At 54.5% G+C, this 13,888-nt stretch overlaps 1 protein-coding gene across 1 annotated transcript in view; it reads right to left on the bottom strand.

Annotated features, from left to right (window-relative positions):
* The window catches only part of LOC138750842 (mucin-2-like), a gene marked incomplete at its 3' end in the record, with an annotated part of 68,113 nt that overhangs the window by 16,837 nt on the left and 37,388 nt on the right, over positions 1–13,888 (bottom strand). Inside the window, exons 18-22 of the mRNA XM_069912979.1 lie at positions 13,341–13,627; positions 12,214–12,574; positions 9,247–9,409; positions 7,648–7,890; positions 3,633–3,961 (exon numbers count right to left, since the gene is read on the bottom strand). Coding sequence (XP_069769080.1) covers positions 3,633–3,961; positions 7,648–7,890; positions 9,247–9,409; positions 12,214–12,574; positions 13,341–13,627 — 1,383 coding nt within the window. The remainder of the gene's footprint in view (positions 1–3,632; positions 3,962–7,647; positions 7,891–9,246; positions 9,410–12,213; positions 12,575–13,340; positions 13,628–13,888) is intronic.

The following is a 13,888-nucleotide window of genomic DNA, read 5'->3' as shown; positions in this document are numbered from 1 at the left end:
GCAGTGTTGGAGGGAGGAATCTCCAGGCTGGGTGCAGTGTTGGAGGGAGGATTGCCCAGGCTGGGTGCAGTGTTGGAGGGAGAAATGTCCAGGCTCTGTGCAGTGTTGGAGGGAGAAATGTCCAGGCTCTGTGCAGTGTTGGAGGGAGGAATATCCAGGTTGGCTGCAGTGTTGGAGAGAGGAATAGCCACGCTGGGGTAGTATTGGAGTGAGAAATGTCCAGGCTGGGTGCAGTGTTGGAAGGAGAAATGTCCAGGCTGGGTGCAGTGTTGGATGAAGCAATATACAGTGTTGGCGGGAGAAATGTCCAGGCTGGGTGCAGTGTTGGAGGGAGAATTGTTCAGGCTGTGTGCAATGTTGGAAAGAGAAATGTCCAGGCTGGGTGCAGTGTTGGAGGAAGCAATATCCAGGCTGGGTGCAGTGTTGCAGGGAGAAATGTCCAGGCTCTGTGCAGTGTTGGAGGGAGGAATATCCAGGTTGGGTGCAGTGTTGCAGAGAGGAATAGCCACGCAGGGTGGAGTGTTGGAGGGAGAAATGTCCAGGCTGGGTGCAGTGTTGGAAGGAGAAATGCACAGGCTGGGTGCATTATTGGAGGGAGAAATGTCAAGGATGGGTGCAGTGTTGGAGGGAGAAATGTGTAGGCTGGATGCAGTGTTGGAGAGAGGAATGTCCAGGCTGCTGGAGTGTTGGTGGGAGAAATGTCCAGGCTGGGTGCAGTGTTGGAGGGAGAAATATCCAGGCTGGATGGTATGTTGGAGGGAGAAATGTCCAGGCTGGGTGCAGTGTTGGATGGAGAAATGTCCAGGCTGGGTACAGTGTTGGAAGGAGAAATGTCCAGGCTGGGTGCAGTGTTGGATGTAGCAATATACAGTGTTGGAGGGAGAAATGTCCAGGTTGGGTGCAGTGTTGGAGGGAGAAATGTCCAGGCTGGGTGCAGTGTTGGAGGGAGAAATTTCCAGACTGTGAGCAGTGTTGGAGGGCGAAATGTTCAGGCTGGGTGCAGTGTTGGAGGAAGCAATATCCAGCCTGGGTGCAGTGTAGCAGGGAGAAATGTCCAGGATCTGTGCAGTGTTGGAGGGAGGAATATCCAGGTTGGGTGCAGTGTTGGAGAGAGGAATAGCCACGCTGGGTGGAGTGTTGGAGGGAGAAATGCCCAGGCTGGGTGCAGTGTTGAAGGGAGAAATGTCCAGGCTGGGTGCAGTGTTGGAGGGAGAAATGTCCAGGCTGGGTGGAGTGTTGGTGGGAGAAATGTCCAGGCTGGGTGCAGTGTTGGAGGGAGAAATGTCCAGGCTCTGTGCATTGTTGGAGTGAGAAATGTCCAGGCTCGGTGCAGTGTTGGGGCGAGGAATGTCCAGGCTGGGTGCAGTGTTGGAGTGAGAAATGTCCAGGCTGGGTGCAGTGTTGGAGGGAGAAATGTGAAGGCTGCATGCACTGTTGGAGGGAGGAATGTCCAGGCTGGGTGGAGTGTTGGAGGGAGAAATGTCCAGGCTGGGTGCAGTGATGGAGGGAGAAATGTCCAGGCTGGGTGCAGTGTTGGAGGGAGGAATCTCCAGGCTGGGTGCAGTGTTGGAGGGAAAAATGTCCAGGCTGGGTGCAGTGTTGGAGTGAGAAATATCCAGGCTGGGTGCAGTGTTTGTTGGAGAAATATCCAGGCTGGGTGCAGTGTTGGAGTCAGAAATGGCCAGGCTGGGTGCAGTGTTGGAGGGAGGAATGTCCAGGCTGGGTGCAGTGTTGGAGGGAGAAATGTCCAGACTGGGTGCAGTGTTGGAGGGAGATTTGTCCAGGCTGGGTGGAGTCTTGGAGGGAGAAATGTCCAGGCTGGGTGGAGTGTTGGGGCTAGAAATGTCCAGGCTGGGTGCAGTGTTGGATGGAGAAATGTCCAGGCTCTGTGCAGTGTTGGAGGGAGGAAAATCCAGGTTGGGTGCAGTGTTGGAGAGAGGAATAGCCACGCTGGGGTAGTGTTGGAGGGAGAAATGTCCACGCTGGGTGCAGTGTTGAAAGGAGAAATGTCCAGGCTGGGTGCAGTGTTGGATGAAGCAATATACAGTGTTGGCGGGAGAAATGTCCAGGCTGGGTGCAGTGTTGGAGGGAGAAATGTCCAGGCTGGGTGCATTGTTGGAGGGAGAAATGTCCAGTTTGGGTGCAGTGTTGGAGGGTGAAATGTCCAGGCTGGGTGCAGTGTTGGAGGGAGGAATCTCCAGGCTGTGTGCAGTGTTGGAGGGAGGATTGCCCAGGCTGGGTGCAGTGTTGGAGGGAGAAATGTCCAGGCTCTGTGCAGTGTTGGAGGGAGGAATATCCAGGTTGGGTGCTGTGTTGGAGAGAGGAATAGCCACGCTGGGTGGAGTGTTGGAGGGAGAAATGTCCAGGCTGGGTTCAGTGTTGGAAGGAGAAATGCACAGGCTGGGTGCAGTATTGGAGGGAGAAATGTCCAGGATGGGTGCAGTGTTGGAGGGAGAAATGTGTAGGCTGGATGCAGTGTTGGAGGGAGAAATGTGTAGGCTGGATGTAGTGTTGGTGGGATAAATGTCCAGGCTGGGTGCAGTGTTGGAGGGAGAAATATCCAGGCTGGGTGGTATGTTGGAGGGAGAAATGTCCAGGCTGGGTGCAGTGTTGGAAGGAGAAATGTCCAGGCTGGGTGCAGTGTTGGAAGGAGAAATGTCCAGGCTGGGTGCAGTGTTGGATGAAGCAATATACAGTGTTGGCGGGAGAAATGTCCAGGCTGGGTGTAGTGTTGGAGTGAGGAATGTCCAGGCTGGGTCGAGTGTTGGAGGGAGAAATGTCCAGGCTGGGTGCAGTGTTGGAGGGAGAAATGTCCAGGCTGGATGCAGTGTTGTAGGGAGAAATTTCCAGACTGTGAGCAGTGTTGGAGTGAGAAATGTTCAGGCTGGGTGCAGTGTTGGAAGGAGAAATGTCCAGGCTGGGTGCAGTGTTGGATGAAGCAATATACAGTGTTGACGGGAGAAATGTCCAGGCTGGGTGCAGTGTTGGAGGAAGCAATAGCCAGGCTGGGTGCAGTGTAGCAGGGAGAAATGTCCAGGCTCTGTGCAGTGTTGGAGGGAGGAATAGCCACGCTGGGTGGAGTGTTGGAGGGAGAAATGCCCAAGCTGGGTGCAGTGTTGAAGGGAGAAATGTCCAGGATGGGTTCAGTGTTGGAGGGAAAAATGTCCTTGCTCTGTGCAGTGTTGGAGGGAAAAATGTCCTTGCTCTGTGCAGTGTTGGAGGGAGAAATTTGTAGGCTGGATGCAGTGTTGGAGGGAGGAATGTCCAGGCTGGGTGGAGTGTTGGTGGGAGAAATGTCCAGGCTGGGTGCAGTGTTGGAGGGATAAATATCCAGGCTGGGTGGAATGTTGGAGGGAGAAATGTCCAGGCTGGGTGCATTGTTGGAGGGAGAAATGTCCAGGCTGGGTGCATTGTTGGAGGGAGAAATGTCCAGTTTGGGTGCAGTGTTAGAGGGAGAAATGTCCAGGCTGGGTGCAGTGTTGGAGGGAGGAATCTCCAGGCTGGGTGCAGTGTTGGAGGGAGGATTTCCCAGGCTGGGTGCAGTGTTGGAGGGAGAATGTCAAGGCTGGGTGCAGTTTTGGAGGGAAAAATGTCCAGGCTGGGTGCAGTGTTGGAGGGAGAAATTTCCAGGCTTTCTGCAGTGTTGGAGGGAGAATGTCGAGGCTGGGTGCAGTTTTGGAGGGAGGAATGTCCAGTCTCTGTGCAGTGTTGAACGGAGAAATGTCCAGTCTGGGTGCGTTGTTGGAGGAAAGAATATCCACACTGGGTGCAGTGTTGGAGGGATGAATGTTCAGGCTGGGTGCAGTGTTGGAGGGATAAATGTCCAGGCTGGCTCCAGTGTTGGAGGGAGGAATCTCCAGGCTGGGTGCAGTGTTGGACGGAGACCAGTCCAGGCTGGGTGCAGTGTTGGAGGGAGAATGTCGAGGCTGGGTGCAGTTTTGGAGGGAGGAATGTCCAGTCTCTGTGCAGTGTTGAACGGAGAAATGTCCAGTCTGGGTGCGTTGTTGGAGGAAAAAATATCCACGCTAGGTGCAGTGTTGGAGGGAGAAATGTCCAGTTTGGGTGCAGTGTTGGAGGGAGAAATGTCCAGGCTGGGTGCAGTGTTGGAGGGAGGAATCTCCAGGCTGGGTGCAGTGTTGGAGGGAGGATTGCCCAGGCTGGGTGCAGTGTTGGAGGGAGAAATGTCCAGGCTCTGTGCAGTGTTGGAGGGAGGAATATCCAGGTTGGGTGCAGTGTTGGAGAGAGGAATAGCCACGCTGGATGGTATGTTGGAGGGAGAAATGTCCAGGCTGGGTGCAGTGTTGGATGGAGAAATGTCCAGGCTGGGTGCAGTGTTGGAAGGAGAAATGTCCAGGCTGGGTGCAGTGTTGGATGTAGGAATATACAGTGTTGGCGGGAGAAATGTCCAGGCTGGGTGTAGTGTTGGAGTGAGGAATGTCCAGGCTGGGTCGAGTGCTGGAGGGAGAAATGTCCAGGCTGGGTGCAGTGTTGGAGGGAGAAATGTCCAGGCTGGGTGCAGTGTTGGAGGGAGAAATTTCCAGACTGTGAGCAGTGTTGGAGTGAGAAATGTTCAGGCTGGGTGCAGTTTTGGAAGGAGAAATGTCCAGGCTGGGTGCAGTGTTGGATGAAGCAATATACAGTGTTGGCGGGAGAAATGTCCAGGCTGGGTGCAGTGTTGGAGGGAGAAATGTCCAGGCTGGGTGCAGTGTTGGAGGGAGAAATGTCCTGGCTGGGTGCAGTGTTGGAGGGAGAAATGTCCAGGCTGGGTGCAGTGTTGGAGGGAGAAATGTCCTGGCTGGGTGCAGTGTTGGAGGGAGCAATGTCCTTGTTCTGTGCAGTGTTGGAGGGAGAAATGTGTAGGCTGGGTGCAGTGTTGGAGGCAGGACTGTCCAGGCTGGGTGGAGTGTTGGAGTGAGAAATGTCCAGGCTGGGTGCAATTTTGGAGGGAGAAATGTCGAGGCTGGGTGCATTGTTGGAGGGAGAAATGTCCAGGCTGGGTGCAGTGTTGGAGGGAGAAATGTCCAGGCTGGGTGCAGTGCTGGATGAAGCAATATACAGTGATGGCGGGAGAAATGTCCAGTTTGGGTGCAGTGTTGGAGGAAGCAATATCCAGGCTGGGTGCTGTGTGGAAGGGAGGAATATCCAGGTTGGTTGCAGTGTTTTATAGAGGAATAGCCACGCTGGGTGGACTGTTGGAGGGAGAAATGTCCAGGCTGGGTTCAGTGTTGGAAGGAGAAATGCCCAGGCTGGGTGCAGTATTGGAGGGAGAAATGTCCAGGATGGGTTCAGTGTTGGAGGGAGAAATGTCCTTGCTCTGTGCAGTGTTGGAGGGAGAAATGTGTAGGCTGGATGCAGTGTTGGAGGGAGGAATGTCCAGGCTGGGTGGAGTGTTGGTGGGAGAAATGTCCAGGCTGGGTGCAGTGTTGGAGGGAGAAATATCCAGGCTGGGTGGAATGTTGGAGGGAGAAATGTCCAGGCTGGGTGCATTGTTGGAGGGAGAAATGTCCAGTTTGGGTGCAGTGTTGGAGGGAGAAATGTCCAGGCTTGGTGCAGTGTTGGAGGGAGGAATCTCCAGGCTGGGTGCAGTGTTGGAGGGAGGATTGCCCAGGCTGGGTGCAGTGTTGGAGGGAGAAATGTCCAGGCTCTGTGCAGTGTTGGAGGGAGAAATGTCCAGGCTCTGTGCAGTGTTGGAGGGAGGAATATCCAGGTTGGGTGCAGTGTTGGAGAGAGGAATAGCCACGCTGGGGTAGTATTGGAGTGAGAAATGTCCAGGCTGGGTGCAGTGTTGGAAGGAGAAATGTCCAGGCTGGGTGCAGTGTTGGATGAAGCAATATACAGTGTTGGCGGGAGAAATGTCCAGGCTGGGTGCAGTGTTGGAGGGAGAATTGTTCAGGCTGTGTGCAATGTTGGAAGGAGAAATGTCCAGGCTGGGTGCAGTGTTGGAGGAAGCAATATCCAGGCTGGGTGCAGTGTTGCAGGGAGAAATGTCCAGGCTCTGTGCAGTGTTGGAGGGAGGAATATCCAGGTTGGGTGCAGTGTTGGAGAGAGGAATAGCCACGCAGGGTGGAGTGTTGGAGGGAGAAATGTCCAGGCTGGGTGCAGTGTTGGAAGGAGAAATGCACAGGCTGGGTGCATTATTGGAGGGAGAAATGTCAAGGATGGGTGCAGTGTTGGAGGGAGAAATGTGTAGGCTGGATGCAGTGTTGGAGAGAGGAATGTCCAGGCTGCTGGAGTGTTGGTGGGAGAAATGTCCAGGCTGGGTGCAGTGTTGGAGGGAGAACTATCCAGGCTGGATGGTATGTTGGAGGGAGAAATGTCCAGGCTGGGTGCAGTGTTGGATGGAGAAATGTCCAGGCTGGGTACAGTGTTGGAAGGAGAAATGTCCAGGCTGGGTGCAGTGTTGGATGTAGCAATATACAGTGTTGGAGGGAGAAATGTCCAGGTTGGGTGCAGTGTTGGAGGGAGAAATGTCCAGGCTGGGTGCAGTGTTGGAGGGAGAAATTTCCAGACTGTGAGCAGTGTTGGAGGGCGAAATGTTCAGGCTGGGTGCAGTGTTGGAGGAAGCAATATCCAGCCTGGGTGCAGTGTACCAGGGAGAAATGTCCAGGATCTGTGCAGTGTTGGAGGGAGGAATATCCAGGTTGGGTGCAGTGTTGGAGAGAGGAATAGCCACGCTGGGTGGAGTGTTGGAGGGAGAAATGCCCAGGCTGGGTGCAGTGTTGAAGGGAGAAATGTCCAGGCTGGGTGCAGTGTTGGAGGGAGAAATGTCCAGGCTGGGTGGAGTGTTGGTGGGAGAAATGTCCAGGCTGGGTGCAGTGTTGGAGGGAGAAATGTCCAGGCTCTGTGCATTGTTGGAGTGAGAAATGTCCAGGCTCGGTGCAGTGTTGGGGCGAGGAATGTCCAGGCTGGGTGCAGTGTTGGAGTGAGAAATGTCCAGGCTGGGTGCAGTGTTGGAGGAAGAAATGTCCAGGCTGGGTGCAGTGTTGAATGGAAAAATTTCCAGACTGGGTGCAGTGTTGGAGGGAGGAAAGTCCAGACTGGGTGCAGTGTTGGAGGGAGAAATGTCCAGGCTGTGTGTAGTGTTGGAGGGAAAAATGTCCAGGCTGGGTCGAGTGTTGGAGTGAAAAATGTCCAGGCTGGGTGCAGTGTTGGAGGGAGAAATGTCCAGGCTGGGTGCAGTGTTGGAGGGAGAAATGTCCAGGCTGGGTGCAGTGTTGGAGGGAGAAATGTCCAGGCTGGGTGCAGTGTTGGATGGAGAAATGTCCAGGCTCTGTGCAGTGTTGGAGGGAGGAAAATCCAGGTTGGGTGCAGTGTTGGAGAGAGGAATAGCCACGCTGGGGTAGTGTTGGAGGGAGAAATGTCCACGCTGGGTGCAGTGTTGAAAGGAGAAATGTCCACGCTGGGTGCAGTGTTGAAAGGAGAAATGTCCAGGCTGGGTGCAGTGTTGGATGAAGCAATATACAGTGTTGGCGGGAGAAATGTCCAGGCTGGGTGCAGTGTTGGAGGGAGAAATGTCCAGGCTGGGTGCATTGTTGGAGGGAGAAATGTCCAGTTTGGGTGCAGTGTTGGAGGGAGAAATGTCCAGGCTGGGTGCAGTGTTGGAGGGAGGAATCTCCAGGCTGTGTGCAGTGTTGGAGGGAGGATTGCCCAGGCTGGGTGCAGTGTTGGAGGGAGAAATGTCCAGGCTCTGTGCAGTGTTGGAGGGAGGAATATCCAGGTTGGGTGCTGTGTTGGAGAGAGGAATAGCCACGCTGGGTGGAGTGTTGGAGGGAGAAATGTCCAGGCTGGGTTCAGTGTTGGAAGGAGAAATGCACAGGCTGGGTGCAGTATTGGAGGGAGAAATGTCCAGGATGGGTGCAGTGTTGGAGGGAGAAATGTCTAGGCTGGATGCTGTGTTGGAGGGAGGAATGTCCAGGCTGGGTGTAGTGTTGGTGGGAGAAATGTCCAGGCTGGGTGCAGTGTTGGAGGGAGAAATATCCAGGCTGGGTGGTATGTTGGAGGGAGAAATGTCCAGGCTGGGTGCAGTGTTGGAAGGAGAAATGTCCAGGCTGGGTGCAGTGTTGGAAGGAGAAATGTCCAGGCTGGGTGCAGTGTTGGATGAAGCAATATACAGTGTTGGCGGGAGAAATGTCCAGGCTGGGTGTAGTGTTGGAGTGAGGAATGTCCAGGCTGGGTCGAGTGTTGGAGGGAGAAATGTCCAGGCTGGGTGCAGTGTTGGAGGGAGAAATGTCCAGGCTGGATGCAGTGTTGTAGGGAGAAATTTCCAGACTGTGAGCAGTGTTGGAGTGAGAAATGTTCAGGCTGGGTGCAGTGTTGGAAGGAGAAATGTCCAGGCTGGGTGCAGTGTTGGATGAAGCAATATACAGTGTTGACGGGAGAAATGTCCAGGCTGGGTGCAGTGTTGGAGGAAGCAATAGCCAGGCTGGGTGCAGTGTAGCAGGGAGAAATGTCCAGGCTCTGTGCAGTGTTGGAGGGAGGAATATCCAGGTTGGGTGCAGTGTTGGAGAGAGGAATAGCCACGCTGGGTGGAGTGTTGGAGGGAGAAATGCCCAAGCTGGGTGCAGTGTTGAAGGGAGAAATGTCCAGGATGGGTTCAGTGTTGGAGGGAAAAATGTCCTTGCTCTGTGCAGTGTTGGAGGGAAAAATGTCCTTGCTCTGTGCAGTGTTGGAGGGAGAAATGTGTAGGCTGGATGCAGTGTTGGAGGGAGGAATGTCCAGGCTGGGTGGAGTGTTGGTGGGAGAAATGTCCAGGCTGGGTGCAGTGTTGGAGGGAGAAATATCCAGGCTGGGTGGAATGTTGGAGGGAGAAATGTCCAGGCTGGGTGCATTGTTGGAGGGAGAAATGTCCAGGCTGGGTGCATTGTTGGAGGGAGAAATGTCCAGTTTGGGTGCAGTGTTGGAGGGAGAAATGTCCAGGCTGGGTGCAGTGTTGGAGGGAGGAATCTCCAGGCTGGGTGCAGTGTTGGAGGGAGGATTTCCCAGGCTGGGTGCAGTGTTGGAGGGAGAATGTCAAGGCTGGGTGCAGTTTTGGAGGGAAAAATGTCCAGGCTGGGTGCAGTGTTGGAGGGAGAAATTTCCAGGCTTTCTGCAGTGTTGGAGGGAGAAATGTCCAGGCTGGGTGCAGTGTTGGAGGGAGAATGTCGAGGCTGGGTGCAGTTTTGGAGGGAGGAATGTCCAGTCTCTGTGCAGTGTTGAACGGAGAAATGTCCAGTCTGGGTGCGTTGTTGGAGGAAAGAATATCCACACTGGGTGCAGTGTTGGAGGGATGAATGTTCAGGCTGGGTGCAGTGTTGGAGGGATAAATGTCCAGGCTGGCTCCAGTGTTGGAGGGAGGAATCTCCAGGCTGGGTGCAGTGTTGGACGGAGACCAGTCAAGGCTGGGTGCAGTGTTGGAGGGAGAATGTCGAGGCTGGGTGCAGTTTTGGAGGGAGGAATGTCCAGTCTCTGTGCAGTGTTGAACGGAGAAATGTCCAGTCTGGGTGCGTTGTTGGAGGAAAAAATATCCACGCTAGGTGCAGTGTTGGAGGGAGAAATGTCCAGTTTGGGTGCAGTGTTGGAGGGAGAAATGTCCAGGCTGGGTGCAGTGTTGGAGGGAGGAATCTCCAGGCTGTGTGCAGTGTTGGAGGGAGGATTGCCCAGGCTGGGTGCAGTGTTGGAGGGAGAAATGTCCAGGCTCTGTGCAGTGTTGGAGGGAGGAATATCCAGGTTGGGTGCAGTGTTGGAGAGAGGAATAGCCACGCTGGATGGTATGTTGGAGGGAGAAATGTCCAGGCTGGGTGCAGTGTTGGATGGAGAAATGCCCAGGCTGGGTGCAGTGTTGGAAGGAGAAATGTCCAGGCTGGGTGCAGTGTTGGAGGGAGAAATGTCCAGGCTGGGTGCAGTGTTGGAGGGAGAAATGTCCAGGCTGGGTGCAGTGTTGGATGGAGAAATTTCCAGGCTCTGTGCAGTGTTGGAGGGAGAAATGTTCAGGCTGGGTGCAATGTTGGAAGGAGAAATGTCCAGGCTGGGTGCAGTGCTGGATGAAGCAATATACAGTGTTGGCGGGAGAAATGTCCAGGCTGGGTGCAGTGTTGGAGGGAGAAATGTCCTTGCTCTGTGCAGTGTTGGAGGGAGAAATGTGTAGGCTGGATGCAGTGTTGGAGGGAGGTATGTCCAGGCTGGGTGGAGTGTTGGTGGGAGAAATGTCCAGGCTGGGTGCAGTGTTGGACGGAGAAATATCCAGGCTGGGTGGAATGTTGGAGGGAGAAATGTCCAGGCTGGGTGCATTGTTGGAGGGAGAACTGTCCAGTTTGGGTGCAGTGTTGGAGGGAGAAATGTCCAGGCTGGGTGCAGTGTTGGAGGGAGGAATCTCCAGGCTGCGTGCAGTGTTGGAGGGAGGATTGCCCAGGCTGGGTGCAGTGTTGGAGAGAGGAATAGCCACGCTGGGTGGAGTGTTGGAGGGAGAAATGTCCAGGCTGGGTTCAGTGTTGGAAGGAGAAATGCACAGCTGGGTGCAGTATTGGAGGGAGAAATGTCCAGGATGGGTGCAGTGTTGGAGGGAGAAATGTGTAGGCTGGATGCAGTGTTGGAGGGAGGAATGTCCAGGCTGGGTGTAGTGTTGGTGGGAGAAATGTCCAGGCTGGGTGCAGTGTTGGAGGGAGAAATATCCAGGCTGGGTGGTATGTTGGAGGGAGAAATGTCCAGGCTGGGTGCAGTGTTGGAAGGAGAAATGTCCAGGCTGGGTGCAGTGTTGGAAGGAGAAATGTCCAGGCTGGGTGCAGTGTTGGATGAAGCAATATACAGTGTTGGCGGGAGAAATGTCCAGGCTTGGTGTAGTGTTGGAGTGAGGAATGTCCAGGCTGGGTCGAGTGTTGGAGGGAGAAATGTCCAGGCTGGGTGCAGTGTTGGAGGGAGAAATGTCCAGGCTGGGTGCAGTGTTGTAGGGAGAAATTTCCAGACTGTGAGCAGTGTTGGAGTGAGAAATGTTCAGGCTGGGTGCAGTGTTGGAAGGAGAAATGTCCAGGCTGGGTGCAGTGTTGGATGAAGCAATATACAGTGTTGGCGGGAGAAATGTCCAGGCTGGGTGCAGTGTTGGAGGAAGCAATATCCAGGCTGGGTGCAGTGTAGCAGGGAGAAATGTCCAGGCTCTGTGCAGTGTTGGAGGGAGGAATATCCAGTTTGGGTGCAGTGTTGGAGAGAGGAATAGCCACGCTGGGTGGAGTGTTGGAGGGAGAAATGCCCAAGCTGGGTGCAGTGTTGAAGGGAGAAATGTCCAGGCTGGGTGCAGTGTTGGAGGGAGAAATGTCCAGGCTGGGTGGAGTGTTGGTGGGTGAAATGTCCAGGCTGGGTGCAGTGTTGGAGGGAGAAATGTCCAGGCTCTGTGCATTGTTGGAGTGAGAAATGTCCAGGTTCGGTGCAGTGTTGGGGCGAGAAATGTCCAGGCTGGGTGCAGTGTTGGAGTGAGAAATGTCCAGGCTGGGTGCAGTGTTGGAGGGAGAAATGTCCAGGCTGGGTGCAGTGTTGGAGGGAGAAATGTCCAGGCTGGGTGCAGTGTTGGAGGGAGGAATCTCCAGGCTGGGTGCAGTGTTGGAGGGAAAAATGTCCAGGCTGGGTGCAGTGTTGGAGTGAGAAATATCCAGGTTGGGTGCAGTGTTGGAGAGAGGAATAGCCACGCTGGGTGGAGTGTTGGAGGGAGAAATGCCCAAGCTGGGTGCAGTGTTGAAGGGAGAAATGTCCAGGATGGGTTCAGTGTTGGAGGGAAAAATGTCCTTGCTCTGTGCAGTGTTGGAGGGAAAAATGTCCTTGCTCTGTGCAGCGTTGGAGGGAGAAATGTGTAGGCTGGATGCAGTGTTGGAGGGAGGAATGTCCAGGCTGGGTGGAGTGTTGGTGGGAGAAATGTCCAGGCTGGGTGCAGTGTTGGAGGGAGAAATATCCAGGCTGGGTGGAATGTTGGAGGGAGAAATGTCCAGGCTGGGTGCATTGTTGGAGGGAGAAATGTCCAGGCTGGGTGCATTGTTGGAGGGAGAAATGTCCAGTTTGGGTGCAGTGTTGGAGGGAGAAATGTCCAGGCTGGGTGCAGTGTTGGAGGGAGGAATCTCCAGGCTGGGTGCAGTGTTGGAGGGAGGATTTCCCAGGCTGGGTGCAGTGTTGGAGGGAGAATGTCAAGGCTGGGTGCAGTTTTGGAGGGAAAAATGTCCAGGCTGGGTGCAGTGTTGGAGGGAGAAATTTCCAGGCTTTCTGCAGTGTTGGAGGGAGAAATGTCCAGGCTGGGTGCAGTGTTGGAGGGAGAATGTCGAGGCTGGGTGCAGTTTTGGAGGGAGGAATGTCCAGTCTCTGTGCAGTGTTGAACGGAGAAATGTCCAGTCTGGGTGCGTTGTTGGAGGAAAGAATATCCACACTGGGTGCAGTGTTGGAGGGATGAATGTTCAGGCTGGGTGCAGTGTTGGAGGGATAAATGTCCAGGCTGGCTCCAGTGTTGGAGGGAGGAATCTCCAGGCTGGGTGCAGTGTTGGACGGAGACCAGTCCAGGCTGGGTGCAGTGTTGGAGTGAGAAATGTCCAGGCTGGGTGCAGTGTTGGAGGGAGAAATGTCCAGGCTGGGTGCAGTGTTGGAGGGAGAAATGTCCAGGCTGGGTGCAGTGTTGGAGGGAGGAATCTCCAGGCTGGGTGCAGTGTTGGAGGGAAAAATGTCCAGGCTGGGTGCAGTGTTGGAGTGAGAAATATCCAGGTTGGGTGCAGTGTTGGAGAGAGGAATAGCCACGCTGGGTGGAGTGTTGGAGGGAGAAATGCCCAAGCTGGGTGCAGTGTTGAAGGGAGAAATGTCCAGGATGGGTTCAGTGTTGGAGGGAAAAATGTCCTTGCTCTGTGCAGTGTTGGAGGGAAAAATGTCCTTGCTCTGTGCAGCGTTGGAGGGAGAAATGTGTAGGCTGGATGCAGTGTTGGAGGGAGGAATGTCCAGGCTGGGTGGAGTGTTGGTGGGAGAAATGTCCAGGCTGGGTGCAGTGTTGGAGGGAGAAATATCCAGGCTGGGTGGAATGTTGGAGGGAGAAATGTCCAGGCTGGGTGCATTGTTGGAGGGAGAAATGTCCAGGCTGGGTGCATTGTTGGAGGGAGAAATGTCCAGTTTGGGTGCAGTGTTGGAGGGAGAAATGTCCAGGCTGGGTGCAGTGTTGGAGGGAGGAATCTCCAGGCTGGGTGCAGTGTTGGAGGGAGGATTTCCCAGGCTGGGTGCAGTGTTGGAGGGAGAATGTCAAGGCTGGGTGCAGTTTTGGAGGGAAAAATGTCCAGGCTGGGTGCAGTGTTGGAGGGAGAAATTTCCAGGCTTTCTGCAGTGTTGGAGGGAGAAATGTCCAGGCTGGGTGCAGTGTTGGAGGGAGAATGTCGAGGCTGGGTGCAGTTTTGGAGGGAGGAATGTCCAGTCTCTGTGCAGTGTTGAACGGAGAAATGTCCAGTCTGGGTGCGTTGTTGGAGGAAAGAATATCCACACTGGGTGCAGTGTTGGAGGGATGAATGTTCAGGCTGGGTGCAGTGTTGGAGGGATAAATGTCCAGGCTGGCTCCAGTGTTGGAGGGAGGAATCTCCAGGCTGGGTGCAGTGTTGGACGGAGACCAGTCCAGGCTGGGTGCAGTGTTGGAGGGAGAATGTCGAGGCTGGGTGCAGTTTTGGAGGGAGGAATGTCCAGTCTTTGTGCAGTGTTGAACGGAGAAATGTCCAGTCTGGGTGCGTTGTTGGAGGAAAAAATATCCACGCTAGGTGCAGTGTTGGAGGGAGAAATGTCCAGTTTGGGTGCAGTGTTGGAGGGAGAAATGTCCAGGCTGGGTGCAGTGTTGGAGGGAGGAATCTCCAGGCTGTGTGCAGTGTTGGAGGGAGGATTGCCCAGGCTGGGTGCAGTGTTGGAGGGAGAAATGTCC

This window comes from Narcine bancroftii, unplaced genomic scaffold (genome assembly GCF_036971445.1).
Source record: "Narcine bancroftii isolate sNarBan1 unplaced genomic scaffold, sNarBan1.hap1 Scaffold_282, whole genome shotgun sequence".
Lineage (NCBI taxonomy): Eukaryota > Metazoa > Chordata > Chondrichthyes > Torpediniformes > Narcinidae > Narcine > Narcine bancroftii.
This window is presented reverse-complemented; position numbering and strand designations above follow the sequence as displayed.